The sequence below is a fragment of the Felis catus genome, chromosome F1 (genome assembly GCF_018350175.1).
Source record: "Felis catus isolate Fca126 chromosome F1, F.catus_Fca126_mat1.0, whole genome shotgun sequence".
Taxonomy (NCBI): Eukaryota; Metazoa; Chordata; class Mammalia; order Carnivora; family Felidae; genus Felis; species Felis catus.
The window spans coordinates 12,255,879-12,274,839 of record NC_058384.1 but is presented as its reverse complement, the minus strand read 5'-3'; the positions used below and the strand labels follow the sequence as shown (position 1 = coordinate 12,274,839).

The 18,961-nt window shown below is 38.9% G+C and overlaps 2 protein-coding genes across 17 annotated transcripts in view; one reads left to right on the top strand and one right to left on the bottom strand.

The window, feature by feature from the left end:
- Window positions 1–18,961, top strand: part of SELP (selectin P) — a 1,134,746-nt gene that overhangs the window by 936,849 nt on the left and 178,936 nt on the right. The gene's annotated exons all lie outside the window — the stretch shown is intronic.
- CF1H1orf112 (chromosome F1 C1orf112 homolog) overlaps window positions 1–18,961 on the bottom strand; it is a 45,250-nt gene that overhangs the window by 3,310 nt on the left and 22,979 nt on the right. For 4 of the 5 annotated variants that reach the window (XM_003999181.5, XM_045049112.1, XM_045049113.1 and 1 more), the window contains 11 exons: window positions 17,564–17,712; window positions 17,165–17,294; window positions 15,452–15,638; window positions 14,641–14,723; window positions 14,239–14,290; window positions 12,744–12,833; window positions 7,699–7,884; window positions 5,622–5,744; window positions 4,269–4,364; window positions 2,359–2,472; window positions 447–551 (listed from right to left, as the gene is read on the bottom strand). In XM_003999181.5, coding sequence (XP_003999230.3) covers window positions 447–551; window positions 2,359–2,472; window positions 4,269–4,364; window positions 5,622–5,744; window positions 7,699–7,884; window positions 12,744–12,833; window positions 14,239–14,290; window positions 14,641–14,723; window positions 15,452–15,638; window positions 17,165–17,294; window positions 17,564–17,712 — 1,315 coding nt within the window. The remainder of the gene's footprint in view (window positions 1–446; window positions 552–2,358; window positions 2,473–4,268; window positions 4,365–5,621; window positions 5,745–7,698; window positions 7,885–12,743; window positions 12,834–14,238; window positions 14,291–14,640; window positions 14,724–15,451; window positions 15,639–17,164; window positions 17,295–17,563; window positions 17,713–18,961) is intronic. The other variant, XM_045049111.1, reaches the window with a different exon arrangement.

Below are 18,961 nucleotides of genomic sequence, written 5' to 3'. Positions count from 1 at the left end.
GAGCTTTAGTCACCTCTGCCCGGTCTCTGGGCCCCTTATGAGCACAGGCGTGACTGCACAGCGACAGGCAAGAAGGCTCACCTTCTCCATGGACCTGAGCTCGCGGGGCTCTGTTTATCTCCCTAACTCCTACGATAGTTTGAGATGAAATGTGTTACTCATTTCAAACTCAAAAATACTGTCTGGAAGTCAGTGTCCGAGTTAGTAGGCCTGGTCTGAATGCTCGGTTCTGGTTGTTACCACCCTTGACCTTAGGAAAGTCCCTTCATTTCTCTATGCTTCATTTTTAGATCCTGTAAAATAGATCGTTAACAATACTTCCTCCAGCAGAAAATTTTAATGACCAAGATCAAAAGTAGCTCAATAAATGTTTCTAGAACGTTTTAGAATATTGCAAATATTAAACTGTTTTGGAGGTCACTATAATAGGTTGGTCTTATAATTACCTGGGCAAACTGAGTAAACGCCTCTAACGTATGTTGTTCTAGTATCCAGTTCCCGTCAGCTAACAGTAAGGCAAAAATAGAAGACAGGTTGGGCAGAATTTTGTCCTACAAAGAGAACCAAACCTTATTAGAGGAAAATCTCAGTAGAGTACATTCACTCTTCTTTATTTATTTTGAGACAGAGCACGAATGAGTAGGGGAGGGGTAGAAGAGAGGGGAGAGAGAGAATCCCAAGCAGGCTCCACGCTGTCATCAGGAAGCCTGATGAACCGTGAGATCATGACCTGAGCCAAAATCAAGAGTCAGACACTTAACCAACTGCACCATCCAGGCCCTCCAATATTCACTATTCTTAATGTCAGGTTTCCTTAATTCTGTCCCCGTGAGCACATACTAATCCACGTTAGGTCATGTCACTCCTTTGTTCAAATGCTTCCAACAGCTTCTCATTTCCTTCGGAGTAAAGGCTGAAGTCCTTACAATGGCCCGGAAAGCCCCACTACCGGTGTGTTAGCTCTACTGGCTTCCCTCCATGTATCAGACACGCTCTCAAGAGGGATCAGGCTTACGATTTCCCCCGAGTGCAGGACGCTTCCCCCAGATACCTGCATGGCTTGCTCTCTCAGCTTCAGGATTTTACAGCTCACCTCGGTGAGGACGCCACTGCCAATAACCCGTTTAAAACTGTACCACATACACATTCTCTTTCCCACCCTTGCTTTCTTTCTCTCCAGAGCACATACAATATTTCATATGCTACGTCACTCCTTCTTAGTTGCCTTCCGACAGGCTGAGGGTGGATATTTATTAGTTTGTTCATTAATGAATCCCCAGTGATTAAAACAGCACCTGACACACAGCAAAAACTTAGCAATATTTTTCTTGAATAAAATGTCATGTCCTGGCTTTAAAGGCTCTTATATGCTGATGAATCCACCAAATTTTTCAGGCCTTTGCTCCGGGGAATATATAATTTCTGCTAATAAACCATTTGTTCCACAGCATCTGGGCCCATCAGGGTGCATAGCTATTCATGAATGAGACAGTATTTCGGAATTTATCTTATGCTAAAAAGAAGACAGCTCGAATGCAAACATCTTTGGATACTTCTGTCCAGAGTTTAAAAGGAGCTGTCAACATCCACCTTTCTCTCATGAAACATAACCTTGTGTGGTGAAAACAGTATGATACCATTTACTTGTGAGCAAATAAGAGCCCTTTAGAAACTAGCCAGTTAAATGTTTCTATTGCAAAGATTTTAATATCTACTGAGATAACATCCATCATACTTTTGCTCCAATTACATGACAAGGTTGTCATCACCCATGGACGTGAAAAAAGCCAACTATCTAGACTGACCACAGTAATAAGGAAGGCAAAATTCAGTTCAGGAGGTTGTATCTGGAAATTACGTAGTATATTGTCAGACCCCTGCAGTATAATTTATAAGTAAATATCCATTTGCCAATTATATATACTTTGCAACATTTTCAAAAACACTGTCTTAACAAACAAGTTCTTTTTCATGGATATAAACCAAGAGTATATACAGTTTGATAAATTACCCAATTTCCTCATTATATACTATTCCCTAGAAGACAAATGTCTGCCTTCCTCAGAGACATTGTGTACTAAAGGCCAACGGGAATGAGACTCTCAGGCTACCGCCAACTCTAAATTATTTGTATGTCAGAATGTATTTTTCTAAAAAGAAAAAAACTTACAATGAGTTCTATTTTGACAAAGTCATCCTCTCTTCACAAAATACATCCCCCCCCCCAACTTTCATTGTCAACAATCCACAGAATTTCAGACAGAAATCAGAAGCCTGAAAATTTTACTAATTCTTACAGAGATTTTGTTAACAAAAGAATTAAAGGAATTTGGGGAACAAAAGCATGGAGAATATTACCTGGATAGCTTGAGGTATAAAAAAATTTCCCAGAGAAGATACAAAATCAAGCACCGCCAAACAAACATGGTCAGGAGGCTCTAATTTAAGCAGTGAGGTCTGCAAAGTTACTACCTAAAGTGGCAAAGACCAAAGAACAGTTAGAAATGAAAACAAGTATTTTGTAGAGACCTAATGAGTAAGATTTTGATGGATGTGTGGAAGGGAAAACACAACAAAACCCAAAACAGCTGAACACTCAACAAAGCCTACACTTCACAAGTGGAATTTGAAGAAAAACAAATGCCTGACCCAATTATTACAGTATTCATCCTCCCAACTGCTGTTAAAAATAAAAAAGTATCTTCCTGAAAAATTACATACCAGTGCTCTCCTTTCAAATCCTTAACAGTTGTTCTGTATTATAAATTATAGTGACGGAAATTCATTATTTAAAGCAGGGATCGGCAAACTTTCTATGAAGGGCCAGGTGGTAAATACTTTAGGCTTTGTAGGTAGTATGTTCCCTGCTGCATACTCTTTTTTTTTTGTTTTTTAGTTTTTATTTTACAAACCTTTAAAAATGTAAAAATCATCCTTAGCTCTTGTCCTATAAACAGGAAGGGAGAACCTAGCGAGGAAGCCATGGTTTGCCAATCCCTGGTTTAAAGGAACACAGAGATAAAGTCTCCTATAAAAGAAGCAACACCTAAATGAACAATTTACTTATGCTGAAATTTTAGAACTTTAGTTATGTGGGTTTTTTAAAGGTAGACACAATTCTATCAAAATTATCCATATTTGTTTTCAAAAAAGATTAGGAACTTCAGAATCCACAAAGTCTGAGTCAATGATTTTACTGTATTCTCATTCTCTGTAATTTAGTTAATCCATGTTATGCACATAGAATTTGTAGTTTATTTACTATAATACATATATACATATATTTAATACATATACATATGTACATATATACACATATACATACACATATACATATTATGCATATATAAGTATGTAATTTTTTAATAAATATGTAATTTAAAACTGCACCTCATTAGTATGTATTTGTTAATGCCAAGTTGTGAATGTGCACAACCACTAACCAAGCTACTAAAAAGCAAAGTGTTAGTAGTTCTGCTTTCCAGCATACACGGTCCTGTGATAAGGTATTATTCCTTCCATCCTCCTCCAAGGAATGATTAGTTTTACCTCGTAACTGTTTATTTCTTAATGTGCCTGTAAGCTTAAGCCAACTCTTCGATTTGGGGGATCAGTTCTGTCCAAGATGGACTAATTCCAAAGCCTCTGAATCATTTCAGAGAAGACGGAGGCCTTTTGCCGTCTCCTCTCTGTATCGGCTTAGAAACGCCAAAGGCAGGCAGTGACTAGGCAGCATCAAAAGGATCCCCCCGACAGTGACCTCGCCCTGCCTGCTCCAGCCATGCAGGCTGGGGGCCAGAGAGAAAATTCAGTAGTCCTTTACGTCAGAATCATGCTTTCAAAGAGACCGTGAAGATGGTCCCTAAGTCCACATTGCTTATATTCTGCACTCCCACAGCTGCTGAAATACATTTGAGCACGGTATGCATGCAAAGTTCACACATGAGCTATGACTCCTGGCCTCAGGGATGTTCTGGGGCAGTTAAAGCTTGGACTATTTGGCATCAGGGAGATAGGGAAGAACAGATATGGGCTGAACCAACAGCCTGTATCCTAACCATACTCTAGTGGATGAGTGAAAAGAAATGAGGGGACTGCCCTAAGATAAAGCAAACCTGTGACGTTTACATTCAATCCAGCAGGCAAGGGGGAACAAGCAAACTGAGCAACAAATCGCTAAAAAGGGCTGTTTCTACAAAGCTATTTTAGGTCATACCAGTTCAATAATTTCCTCAGCAAAGTATCAACAATTTGTTCACTGTTCTTACCTGACTTATCAGATGAGGATCTAGAGTTTGAATGAAAAATCCCAACAGTGAAAGTAAAAGGCTAAGTGTCTGCTGAACATAAGGTTGACCTGTTACCTTAAATAAGAAACACAAAATAATTTTGGTGAAAATTTTCAATTACATGAAAATAGCTACCTTTTTTTTTTTAAATTTTTTTTTTCAACGTTTATTTATTTTTGGGACAGAGAGAGACAGAGCATGAACGGGGGAGGGGCAGAGAGAGAGGGAGACACAGAATCGGAAACAGGCTCCAGGCTCTGAGCCATCAGCCCAGAGCCTGACGCGGGGCTCGAACTCACGGACCGTGAGATCATGACCTGGCTGAAGTCGGACGCTTAACCGACTGCGCCACCCAGGCGCCCCTAAAAAATAGCTACCTTTTAATGAACATTTATTATACACTAGGCAATATGCTAAGTGTTTTATATTACCTCACATATACCTTATAACTCTACGAAGTAGCTCTTACTACCCTCACTTTACCAAAAAATAAGAAAAAGGGGCAGAGAGGTTAAATAATTTGCTCAAGATCACATGACCAGAAATTCCATTTCTCTTCTCTGTAACTGGTTTCTATCACGATATGGTAAGCTGGATCACCAGCAGAGAGATCCTCAATGAATATTTACTGAATGATTTGTGAGGATTGGGGGAAAGCACTTCCTGAAGTTAAAATACTAAAGAAGGGAAATTTAACCATACGTAAATTTTAATGATAAAACATTATCTGCAAAACCATTTCTATTATTTACCAAAAGTGTGAATGTTGCCTTCAGCTTCCAGCAGCTGGCACTACCCAAAGAAAACAAACGTCCTATTTAGATTTTTAAACTAAATGTCATTTGGAAACCACAGTCATCTGTGGGACACCCATCATCCCAATTCTAGCCTGTGCCATCGCTGTGGAAGAGGAACACAAAGCAGCCATAGCCATCCACTTGTCCCTGCCGCCTTTAGGCCAGGTCACTCTCCACTGCCCAAAAGATTTCATGGAAGACCCCAGAACCACAGAAACAGGCTATACTAACCCAACAGAGAAGAGAAACAATACCAAGAAGGGTTTGATTTTTTTTAATAGGGTCCAAATGGTCATGAAAATAGTTAGCTGGACTGTCAGTCACTCTACTAGGCTCTAGTTTTACTAGTGGAATCCTGTCACACTCAAAAAGAACTGGTCGAAAGAGCACAAATATGTATTTTAAGTTCTGATTGCAAGTTCTATCAAGCACCTAAAGAAATTACATACATTTCACTCTACAGGGAAATTTTGGTGCTATTCTTTTTTCAGTATTTTATTTGTTCTCCGGAGAAATTATCAGCTGCTTTCCTTACCAGCGCAGTGTTTAAAAATGCCCAAAGCTGACTCCCGACTTCCAGAACTGCAGTCTGCTGTGCAATATCCAAAGCTTCACTAGCAGAATTACACACAGCAAGCAAAGCAGAAAGCTGTGTGTTCTGTAAGTGGAGACAGAGGGAAAGAACTGAGGTTAGATCCCAGTCTAAAGGAGCCGAGGCCCCAGGGGTTATGGGTAACTTGTAACTCTGCATAAAAACCCGTGGCCAATGTGTGTTCTAAGACCCAATGCCATCTTTTCAGCTACTTCATTAATACATTTTATTAAAAATAATTTTCCTTATAGACAAACATCTGCTTCATTTTCTACATATTTTTTTTCCTTTTAGGTTAAAGTTTAATATCAAAATGGAAACAGCATTGTATTTTAATACAATGATACAGACTGTCCATATAATCAAGCTAATTTTATAATATTCATCAACTACAGATTCTATTTTTTTCACATGATGCACCTAGCAATCTTTTACCATTACTAGATTTTGATTATTGCTGTTGTTTCATAATTAATCTTTAAAATTCCTCAACAACACTCTGCATTCAATAAACAAATACAATACTTGAGAAGTACACTATCTAGAACTTGAAACTAAAAACCGTCTTATCTGGATCTGCTCTTATCTATATATGGAATCTCTCTCTCTGACCGGCCAGGAGTGCAGTGGTCTGCACGTAATGATTAGTAACGATGCCTTTAACCCATTATACTTCAACAACGTTGAAGTTTGAAGGATTAGCACACAGCTTTTTATTTAAGATTTACCTATTTCCTTCTACAAATAAGCATGTAAAATGACCTGCTGAAATAAAGTTTTGGTCAGGGCAAAGATATATTCAAGTTTAGAAAACAGGTGCATTATTTTGCCTACGCCAAAAAATTTTTTATCTTCAACTGCAAAAATCAGTGCACAATAAATGTAAAACCTGAACAATCTAAGTTACTCCTGTGTATTTCAAATTATCTCAAAATAAATGCAAATAAAAACTTGTATTTCCTTTAATATGTGTATATGTTTTAAATTATCCTGATAATTTAAAAAATTATTTTTAATAAAATTTTATTTTACTAAAATTATTTTTTAATAAAATGTATTAATGAAGTAGCTGAAAAGATGGCACTGGGTCTTAGAATACAAATTTGACACAGGTTTTTATGCAGAGTTATAAGTTATTCATAACCTCTGGGGCCTCAGCTCCTTTGGACTTAATTATCATCAGGTGCCATGAATAGAACAGAGTGTCCGAACACTTACACTCAGTGTGGAGATCTAAGCCTTGAAAAAACCCTGACTTCGTAATTTAAAATTGCAAATAGACCCCTAGCCCCTTGAATATCCTGTCCCCATCCCTGCTTGATTTGTCTCCACTTATCCCAAACTAATCTAAAACATTTACAAATATATTCATTACTTATTTTACTGTCCACAGCTGAGCTAGAGTACGAGTTCATGAGAACAGGAATTTTTGTTTTGTTCCCTATTCTATCCCCAATGCCTAGAACAGTGCTTGGCACACAAGAGTGTTCAAAATATGTTTGCTGGATGAAATAAATGAAGGAGAAAATGATACTAAACTGGAAAACTGAACCACATGTAGTATAGTCAATTTTTCAATTTTAAAAAATCGTGTAGTTTTTACTTCTTCTAGATGAACTTCTTTTACGTTTCATTAAGAGGGAACATAAAGCTCGTAAGAACTACATAAAGACTCAGAATAGGTGTGTCTAAAACGGGGGCTGCATTTTGTCAAACAGAAGAGTCATGTCTGCCTAATTTAATGATGTGTCAGCAAAATCACTGCAAATAAAATATTTCATACTGAGTTTCATCTTGGTCCGGTGTGTCTTGAACTGCAGACCCTCAGTCCCCAATGTAATTTACATCAAGATGGAGTTTCTCACAGACCCCTTTACAATGTAGAATCTGAAAGCTTGCTAGTTTCTAACCTGAGGGCAGAGACTGTATCCTTCTTATTAACCACCCATCACTAGTACCTTAAGTAGTGCTCAATAAACAGTTACTAAATGAACCAAATCAATCAAAATTCTTTTCTTACCAGAGAGTCAAGCTCTCCCAAAGTACGACTATTGCTTAGCCACTCCGTACACCGTGCAATGCCTACTCCGACGACCTCTTGTGCGGCTTGTTTCCTAAGCTCGGCAGGTAATGCCTGGAAGGAAATATATTGCCACAGAGGCAGATTTTCTGCTTCTCTGGGGGAAAATTTCTGGATAAACTCCACCTGAAAAAAATTGAAGAGTAACAGAAGACGATCTGATGAATGGATACACAAAAGCGGAGAACTGGCTCCCATGGTTTATGTTTTTAAAAAGCTTTTAACTGACAAGGACCAGACCAAGGTAAATGACACGAACATGCATTATTGTATTTGCTGTTGTTGCATTTGTTTGCAAATGCAAAACGCAGTTAAGTGGAACATGATATGTAGGCAGTGAGAGGTGTTAAAAATAATCTATTTCATTATTAGTCAGGTAGCTATTTTATCCTACCCAGTAAGTCTATTATCTTCCTAAGAACATGTGTGCTCCTGACCTTGTTAAGTCAAAAGTAATATTCCAAGGTATGCCAAAAGAGCGATTCGGCCAACCCTGGCAGCTTACTGTTATCTCAGCTGATTAGAACAAAGGACCTACAGAAAGAAGCAAAGCTCATCGGTTCGATTTTCCACTAGGCTAGTTGGCTTTGCTCTCAGAGGACACACAGAATTTGTTTCACAAACGTAAGCCACCAGTTCAGAATCATGTGGCTAGCAAATCCATTCTACCACTGAAATAATTCAAAGCCTTTGCCAAGTTAACAGAAAAACAGCACTAGTTTGTTAAAAATGAGGCATCAGCAGACTAGCTAAAAACAGAACACAAACATTAAAAAAACAAAAAGTTAAAATAATACTGTCCAGTGGAAAAACAGCAAAAATAATGGTGCACTGAATTTCTAAATTAAATATAACCTAGGAAGTATATTAATGTAATTTTTTAAGAAGAATATTTCAATTTGTAGTATCTCAAATCTACTTGATGAAAACTTCCTATATTAAAAAAAAAAACCCTACCATGTTAAATGTGACAGAGTAATTTTCTCACATTGTGTATTATATTTATATTTGGATTTTGTTTGCAGACAATATTTAGCTGTCAAAACAAGGGAGAAATTGTGTGGCTATCTTCTGGGACAGCTGATAAAGCCAGAAAAATGGACCCTGTGATGAGCTATGTGTCTATTATAATAAGCAGCTTTACTCATGAAACCTAACTGCATCAGGAGGGCCAAGAGAAATGTGCCAACTGATAGACATCAGCTGAACATGACCTTTCTTTATAACAAAATCCAGTGAGTGAATGAACTAGTTCCCTTGCCAAAATAGAAATTACAAATAATAATAATGCCCTGGACAACATAAAAGGGTAGGTGTTGACAAAATTGATTACATAGAAAAAGTGATTTATTTACTATTTTGAGTTTGAAAACCCCAGTCTTAATACAATTTTAAATATTCAGGGGCACTGGGGTGGCTCAGTCAGTTAAGTGTCTGACTCTTGATTTCGGCTCAGGTCATGATCTTGTGGTTGTGGGTTTGAGCCCCACATTGGGCTCTGCACTGACAATGTGGAACCTGCTTGGGATTCTCTCTCTCTCTCTCTCTCTCTCTCTTTCTCTCTCTCTCTCTCCCTTCTCTGCCCCTCCCCCATGCTCTCTCTCTTTCCCAAATAAATAAAACTTAAAAAATATATTTAAAACTGCCAGGGCTAACAACAGTTCATAAGGAGTGAAGTAGAAGTGAATAATTTGCAGAGACTTAGGACTTCCCTTGTTAAAATTGAGAAGAGAGGAAAAATACAACAGTGGGCTTAAAATGCAAATACTGACAGTACTTTTTTTCTTTTCACAGTACTTTTTATTTTAGATAAAAATGGCAACACAACTATCAGTCTACTTAAACCAGGTATATTAAATCCTTTCCTCTCAGTAACCTTGTACTTTTGCTCGCTTCTATAAAACAGAAATATTATTAACAGTTACACACTGAAAGAGATAATAGGATATCAATAATTATTCTCCACATTGAAACAGAAACACATTTTAATCTCCCTATTTACTGGCAGTTCCCCCCAAATTATTGCCACACTTTTTTTTTTTTAAGTAAAACATCACTGAACTGGGATCAACTATTTTCACTATGTTAATGCTGCACCACTAATACAAAATCTGGGTTTTTATTTCACCTTTTAAAAAGATACCATCCTGTGTGCAAACAGTAATTACTTCCAGCTTCGCTGCTTGTCTCTCCTTTTCCCCAGCGCGTGCTCTCCCCCCTTCACCCCTGTCCCAGCCGCCCTTCCTCCCCCATCCTTTAGCCTATGTCACAAATGCCTCCATCTCCAACAGCTTCCCCTATTCCCCCCGTTCCCACCCATACCTCCCCACAAATGATCTTCTAAGCTATGAACACCCAACAAAACCTGATTTGTGCCAGTTTTGGTACTCCTTACGCAGCACCTTTCACCATGAGCACTTTAATAAATTTGTAGTTTCTACCAGATTATATGTTCTTTCTGGTATCATGATATATAGCACAGTGGTTTCCAAGTTTTTTCTTTTAAACAAAGCGCTATTAAGAATTAATGAGCGAGCTTTACACACCTCAACAAGAAAAGCAGATTTCACAGCTACGGGGACAAGGAGGCAGACCGGCACCCTGCGAACAGGAAGCCCCGGAACAGCCGCCTGCAGAAGAGCTGAGAGAGGAGCCGGGGCCGGGCGATACAAGCACAGCTTTTGGATGGAGTAAGACGGATCGGGCACAGACCCCGGGCCAGCCGTTTGTCATGGTGAGTTTCCCTGAGCTACTGTGTCTTCACGTGCAGAATGAACGTTAACACCACGGACCCCACCCACAGGCTGACGCGGGAACTCCAAGAACTGAAGTGCCCAGAACGCAGCCCAGTCCATCTCAAAGAAGGCCCGTTCCTTCCCTCCTTCCTTCAGGAGGCGGGATCACGTCCTCAGGGAAAAGGAGAAAGAGCAGAGCCTGGCAGAAGAAGGAACACTTGTGACGTGTTCCCTTCGAGCAGCTCGCGTTTCGAATCTCAAGTCTCAGCTCTGTCTAGGGAAGGTTAGTACCTCGGTTTTAGGATTAGCTAAATGCCACGGACTCGCAGACAAGAATTCAAATTCAGACATGTCCCTTTAAATTTAAGCACAGTAAGCTGACCAGGAAACCAGTATTTGATAACCGAGGGAAAAAGTTAAAAGTAACCTCTCAAATATCCTAACTTCCAAATCTGATAGCCTCAATTATTTGGAAAAACTTAAGACAATTGAGGAGTGTCTAAGATGTCTCTAAACATTAACTAGAGTTTATTTACAACCACATTTCTAGACCTCGCTTAGATCATTCATCCTGAGTTGTAGTATTCTACAAGTTAAAATTTCACAACAACCCTGGGAAAAGGACAATTTTATTCCCATTTAATAAATGAGAAAACTGAGGTTAAACGGACCCTCAGGAAGGGCTTCCCAGTTCACGGGGCCCCTGTGAAGAACAGTGTCCCAGAAACCAAGAGAAAGACCCCTGAGAGGGGAATAAAAGGGATTAAAATCTGAAGGGACGTGGAGCAGACAACTCTTTGGGGGTTTTGGAGAGGAGAAGAGCAACACTTCTGTGTTTTCTAGAAGGCTAGCAGGTGGGCCCGGTGTGCCTTCGGCATCGGCACCACCTGCAAGGAAGGGGCTAGGAGGCCAGCATGGCTCCTCTGGTGCCTGTCCAGCTTCTCTCTTAGACATGGACTTGAGGCAAATACTCTATTCAGAAACGACTCCCAATATTTACTGAGCACCCTTCTAAGCACGGCACTATGCTAAGTGTTTCGCCTGTATTACGTCTGGGTCGCTACAAAATTTTTCAAAATAGTTAACACATATCCGCCATTCTATAGACAGGGAAAGAGGTTTGGAAAGGATGCTGTGCCCAAGGTCACAGTTAGACAGGATTCAAACCCCCTTCCCTGACCTAGTGGTTCCCAAGCTCGTATCCATGTCAGAATCATGTAGGAATTCCAACGACAATAATAACACAAATGCCTGGGCCTCACTGTACTGCCTCCACCCTGCACCCACCCCATTCACAGGAGAAGGTCCAGGAGCCTAGATGTTTCAAAAATCCCTAAGCAGCTCCTGAAACAGCTGCAAAGCACTAGTCCAAGGGACTGCACTGGCCGACACAGGTGTCCGTAGCCAGAGACTCTCCTTTATCGTGGCAAAGCTGGCTTTCCTCACAAGACCAATCAACTAAGGCTCCTCGTACTTTCCATTTTCCCAAAAAAGTTCAGCTTATTTGCCGTAAAAAATAAGAGACATCATTAAGGGCATACAGATATTCTCGGTCTTTACAATAAATTAAAAGGGGAAGAAGGGCATATAGAACTTTCTCATGTCAATATCTTAAATGGCTGAGAAACAAGGGGAAAGATATATTTTGGGAAGACAATGACTGTCTGTAACTTGCAGCAAAGACAGCGACAAAGGCTCTCTCCTGACCAAACTTAAGTCAGGCTCTTCTTCCAAGCCTCTTCTCGTCTTCCATCTGGGATTGTGTCCATCCCTGGGCTTGCAGCATCCAGGTTTAGCAAGAATTCTGCCAAGTCCTTTTAGAAAGCATCCTCAGCCTTGATATTTTATCACCTGGGTCTGTGTTTAGCAAGAATCACCACTTCCTCTCAGCAGTTTTCACCTCCTGACCTACACCTTGCTCCCTGAATGTGAATCCCTCCCAGTCTGTGCTGTATTCAGACTCGAGCCCAGTTCTACACTGAGGCCTCTTTTTCCCTATAGCAACAATCCCAAAATAAAATCCACTTTTATCACTTTGACTACACTGGATGGCTCTGATTTTTCTTTAACAACATCAAAATCTAAACCCACCTAAAAGCGATAAGCAAAGCAATCAATACGTTAAAAATTTATACTCAGATCATGTCAACATTCAAATGTACCATAAATGGGGCAATGAGAAGCTTTCACAGAGTCTGAATCCAATTCTCAGCAGCTACCCAAAGACAGTGACTAAGATCATATCCTTGCCTGCTGGGGTGGGGCCATGAAGAAAAAGAGCCGCCTGAATAGTATGGATAGGTTGGTGAGCTGGTAACATTCTCCAGGACAAGATTTTATCTGGGAAAAGACAGGAGAGGAGAGTAGACTTAAAATCATAGTTTTTACAAGCTTTCATATGCCCAAATATTAGCAGCAGCTCTTTTGGAATATAAGATTACAAATAATTCAGATTTTTTATTTAGAGCTTTTCTTAAATAAGTTGTTTTTCTTTCATTAACCTAGATTATTTTTATGAGAAAAGGGTTTTGACACCGTATTTAAAAACAACCCTTTGGTGTTGATCACTGGATGTTATATGTAAGTGACGAATCACTAAATTCTACTCCTGAAAATATTACGCCACATGCTAGCTAACTAGAATTTAAATAAAAATCTGAAGGAAAAAATAAAGAAAAATAAAAACAACCCTTTGGGATTTCTATTTTGAATCACTATTTTGATGATAACTTGATATGTTAATCCCCTACTCAATGACAGTTCATGGAATTTTGTAAGATCTAAGCACAACAGTGCAGAGACAGGTATAACTCTAAGACAGAAGCTCCATTAAAAGATTTTATAAGATCAATGTTCTGGCAATCAATTCCTATCATAATGTACTAGAGCTTTTATTTTATTTGAAAAATAATATACGTAACATAAAAACTACTATGGATCTGCTTTGTATGAGATGTGCTAAGGATTCAGAAGTGGGTAAGTGCTCCAGACCGCTAGCCATGGAGACATACAGACTAGCTGTTCAGGTCACTGGACCTCACTGGATTTAGTCTACAACATCTTTCAACAGTAAACTAAGAAATATATGGCATAATAGCTACTAAGAAATGAAAGACACATGGACCCACATGAGATCTTTATCACAGGTCAGGGACAAAAAACCCAAAATAACAAACAAATCATGACCATATCATATGGAATATATCAAACATCTCAAAATCTGAAAACAAAAAAAGATCAACACTGAAAAGATTAAATCATCACTACATCATTTTCTCTTTATATCCGTTCACAAAGCATGATTTCTTTCCCAAAAGGCATAAGTTTCTGTCACATTAGTTCCTCTCAAATCATTCTGACCGAGAGAGAATAAAATCAAGAGGCACCTTGTCTAAGTCATATTAAAGGGAAAAAGAAAAGAATAACTCTCAGTAAGCAACATTACAACTATATTTTTGACTTTGCATTCAATTTTAAATTTATTCTCAGTTAACCTAGTCTTTCTTTCTCAGACCAATTAATGAAATCCTGTAAGATTTTGAAAATATGAGACAATTTCCGCAGTTTTACAGTTTCTGATACATCTTTCTCAATAACGTCAGAATTAAAGCACAGCAAAGAAACTGCCAAAACAATTTAGCAATCAAACTATTTCTCCTTTTGATATTCACATTCTTTCAGATTATCGTATCCTTAAAGGAACTGCATGGAAAGTAGGTGTTTTAGACCTTGTAATTCTCCTCACCAGATGAGCCACTATGGTGACATGGTGTGCACAGAGTTCAGCAGTCCCATACCTGTGATTTAAGAGAAGACAATCTTTATGAAATAATTCATACAATTATTCAGAAAAGCAAGGAGATGAACTTCTAAAAAGCACTAAATATTCTAACCCGCAATTTTATCCATGGCCAAGGAACAGCACAATATACAAAACTACCTAGGCAACAGTTATCTATCGGCTTGAACCGCAGAAACGAAAATGGGAACCTAGTTCCTAATTAGTGCTATGCTATGAAATCAAACCATTTTGGGCAGCTGGTAAAGGGTTATTGAGACAGAAATTTTCTTTAAGCTTACATTATAACATCATTTACTCTCAGTTACTACTATAAATCAATCCAAAAACCAAAAAAATACATCATACCGTGAAAGGAAGCACCATGTGTCCATAGCTAACAAAGAGGTGATCAGATTAGCACTAAGCACAGCATTCAACAGAGCAACATCCTAATGAAAAACAGAAAGTTCATGATAAATTATGATTACTATTACATTTCTCAAAATAAAACAACAAAACACCATCACAATCCAAATAACAACAGATCCTCAACGGGAAGGTTCAACTCTCTAGTATCTGAAAGAACCTATAGCACCATTGCCTCAACATTGATGAGCACCTACTGTATGTTAAGCATTATGCTGGGCTATGGAGATTCCAAAGTGATTTTAAACGTGTTTACTCAATCATTAGGATCCACAAAGATTCTAGTGCTAGATATTAACCACTGTAAAATATCTTAAAGGATACTGATCCTTATGTAAATCCTAAGAATTTCTTCCCCACAATTTTCTCAACATCTTTTCTAATTTAATTCCGTTAAAGAAACTCAACATTATGCCTAAGATCTACAGACTTGGTACTACAATCTACTACTTACTTCTCCTTCTCTTTATGGAACAGAATTAGGTAAAGTCCGAACATTTTTCCATATTTCCATATCTTGTCACCTAAAATGTTTTCTCAAATGTTCTGGCTGAGCATTACATCTGAATACCACAGGGCTCTAGGATTACCATTTCCTAAGACACAACTGAATTATAGGGTAAAATGTGCAAACTCAGAGAATGACATCTGAAAACATGAACTGTTCCTTTCTTCTGCATATAAATCAAAACTTCAGTGAAAAGAAAGTAGAAGGGTAGTCTCAGTGTAGCCCAGCAGATAGCAAACTTACCAGCTCAGGAAACAGTGAGGGATGAAAGGAAGCGACAAATGTGCACAGGTGAACACAAACATGCTGATACAAGGTGACAGCAACCTCCGCTTGCCCTTTACTCTTTACTCCTTGTAGGTGAACAGGGAGAGAGAGTTCACCAGAACACTGCTCAAAACTGTAGAAAATGGCTTTAAATAGAGATACCCTGCAGGGACATTGAGAGCACTGAACGTTATGAACATTTTAATAATTAGCAGGTATAATAATAATATGACATAAGGAGGGTTATTTTAGCAAAGCAAAATGTCTCAAGAGGTATGTATCAACAACAGTTTCCACTGTGTGTGAATACATAACCATAAAAATAAAATATAATCATTGTTTGACAAATTTCTTTTTTTTTATAACGTTTATTTATTTTTGAGACAGAGAGAGACAGAGCATGAACAGGGGAGGGTCAGAGAGAGAAGGAGACACAGAATTCGAAACAGGCCCCAGGCTGAGCCGTCAGCACAGAGCCCAACACGGGGTTCGACCTCACAGACCGCGAAATCATGACCTGAGATGAAGTTGGACACTTAACCGACTGAGCCACCCAGGTGCCCCTGTTCGACAAATTTCTTAAAGGAAAAGAATTTTCTGTACCTTTTTTTCCTTTTTTTTCTAACCAAATGTTTATCATAGTACTGAACTACACAAAGTCACAGACAAAAGTCATCAAAGAACCTGAAATTTAAATATGGATTAGATACTCTATATAAAATAGAAAATAGGTATAAGAAAGGGGTCATTCTGAGGCGCCTGGGTGGCTCAGTCAGGTAAGCGTCCGACTTCGGCTCAGGTCATGATCTTGTGGTTTGTGAGTTCGAGCCCCGCGTCAGGCTCTGTGCTGACAGCTCAGAGCCTGAAGCCTGCTTCGGATTCTGTGTCTCCCTCTCTCTCTGCCCCTCCCTCGCTCACACTCTGTCTCTTGCTCTCTCAAAAATAAATAAACATTAAAATAAAAAGATAGAGGGGTCATTGTAAGATTGAAATGGTTTAAGAAATCTTCATAGAGGATTTAAATAACAAGTTAGAAATAGGCAAAATACAAAGGCAGAGAAGACAAAGCACGAGGAAAAGGCAGGCAGGAGTAACCAGCATGACTAGAGCAAGCAAGCGACAGGACGAGCAGCAAAAATGGGTGATGGCGGCAGAATGCGATGGACTTAAGATGCAAAGCTAAGCGGTTCCGCCATCACGCGTTTGTTTTTGAGGAGAACAGGAGGCTCACAGTTGGGCTTCAGGGGGACTAACCGGGTGGGTGGCACGCGGCACGGGCTAGAGGAGAGGGCAGACATTACAGCAGGTATAACCCAGGGAGTAAGACTACTGCCTGGTGGTGGCAAGGGGGACAAATACGCGTGAAATCTCCTGGGAGGGAACTTACAGCATAGAGCATTGTTTCTCAGAGCTCAGTTTTAAATGTTAGTAAACGCATCTGCCCTATTACTCTTAGCGTTTATAACACTGAGTATTAGTCAAAACCTTCTAAAACACTGCAAATATTTTTAGCATCTGTTACAGGTTTATATATTTTGAATCTATATTTATAAGTAGCAATACAGATGAGGTCTACACAGGAGTAATTAACTGGAAGACCTTAACTTCAAATTCATTCCCAATGGCGGACATTCGAAACCTGAAACATTCTCTAGCGTGACTGAACATCACCACCACCGTGTCAGCTACCTGGTTTTCGCTTCCAGGAGCGGGCGTTCTGTGCACCACAGGGCCTGCACATCCTCGGGCTGAGAGGGCAGCTTGTCCATGACGACAACCAGCAGAAGACACTGTGGGAACTGCAGTTCACATGGCAGCTCTCACACGTAATAAGAACACGTTCGTTAAGTTACAACCAATTGGTAAAAACATACTCTACGTAATTTCAACAGAAATCTGCTCGCGATGTGTAAAGGAAGGTAGAGGCATAATTGTTTTCTTGGAACATATTTTTCATTTAAAAAAAAATAGAAGGAATTTTAAATAAAATTTTTAAAAGGGATGATTGATTATGTAAGGGAAATAACCCTATCTGTAACATGCAATAATTACTGAAGGGTTTAAAATTAAATCTGTTTTGAAGCTTACCTAACTTACTATCCAAAACCACCTGCACGAAAGGTTGAAATGTGAGAAGCTGACTGATGAGCGGATCCAGTGTGACTAGGAAAGTCCCTGCTATTTCCTCCTGTTGTGCTTTAGAAATCCTGGCAGCATACAGGCTTGGAGGAAACTTGCTGGAAAGGCAGGGAAAAAATGCATCCATTAATATAGGTCTCTCCTAATTTTAGGTAGACATGGGTATTGTAAATTCATCTTCTAGCAGTGAAAATATAGAAAAAATAAGTAGCATGTATTTTATAACAAAATTCAAGGTACTAAATTGATACCACAATTGTATGAGGACCTCCAAACTAAATAACATGACTATAATTCCACAAAATTAAGTTTTATAACCTTATAGAAATCTTTGGTATTGTTTTGATGCATTTTAATACCATTTTGACAGCAGTGTCCTTAAAAAAAGACCATGAAAATATGAATTATCAAATAACCAGTAAAAACATTACATATAGAAAGGTATTTCTGATAAATACTGGCTTACACACTTCTATTAAAAGTTGTTTTAAAATAACGCAGAATGCTGAATTTACTAGGAAATAATGCTCAGAAACAAGGGCTTTGTGAGAATTAAATGGTATACTAGTCCTGAAGGAAGATGCAAAGACTTTTTCATGGAAGATGTTTCAGGAGGTACAGTTAAAACGAAACTTCAGCCAAACTTATGTGAAATAAGATGTGCATTCAGTACTTTCTGCCATGTTATTTTAATTGTGTCAAACTTGAGGGTACTTGAGGAAACCCTGTCTAGCAGGAGATAACAGCATTTGAAGGGATGCACTTAAGATACACATTTGAGGCCTTTGAAGTGTGATGGAAAAAGCAACAGTCTGTCAATTATTAGTTGCTTGAGTTTGGTTCATTCATTTGACCTCCTTGAACCTCAGTTTCTTCATTTGTGGTGTTGATTCAGAGTGGCTGTGAAGATTAAATTATAAGTAAGGTGAAAGATATACATAAATAAAAGGTAATGAAACTCCACAGACTTGAACTATAGCTACTAAGCATCAAAGCAAGTACTTGTTTTTCAATCAAAATTTTTTTTAATGTTTACTTGTTTTGAGAGAGAGAGACAGAGAGAGAGATTGTAAGTAGGGGAGGGACAGAGAGAGAGGGAGACACAGAATCTGAAGCAGGCTCCAGGCTCTGAGCTGTCAGCACAGAGCCTGATGCGGGGCTTGAACTCACGAACTGCCTGACCTGAGGTGAAGTCGGATGCTTAACTGACTGAGCCTCCCCAGTGCCCCTCAATCAAATGGTGTATTTTTAAATTGATTTATGTGACAGCTGTTTATTAGATGCCTGTGTATACGCTCCATGCACTGTTCCAGAAGCAGGTAACACAGTGGTAAACAGAACGTACCA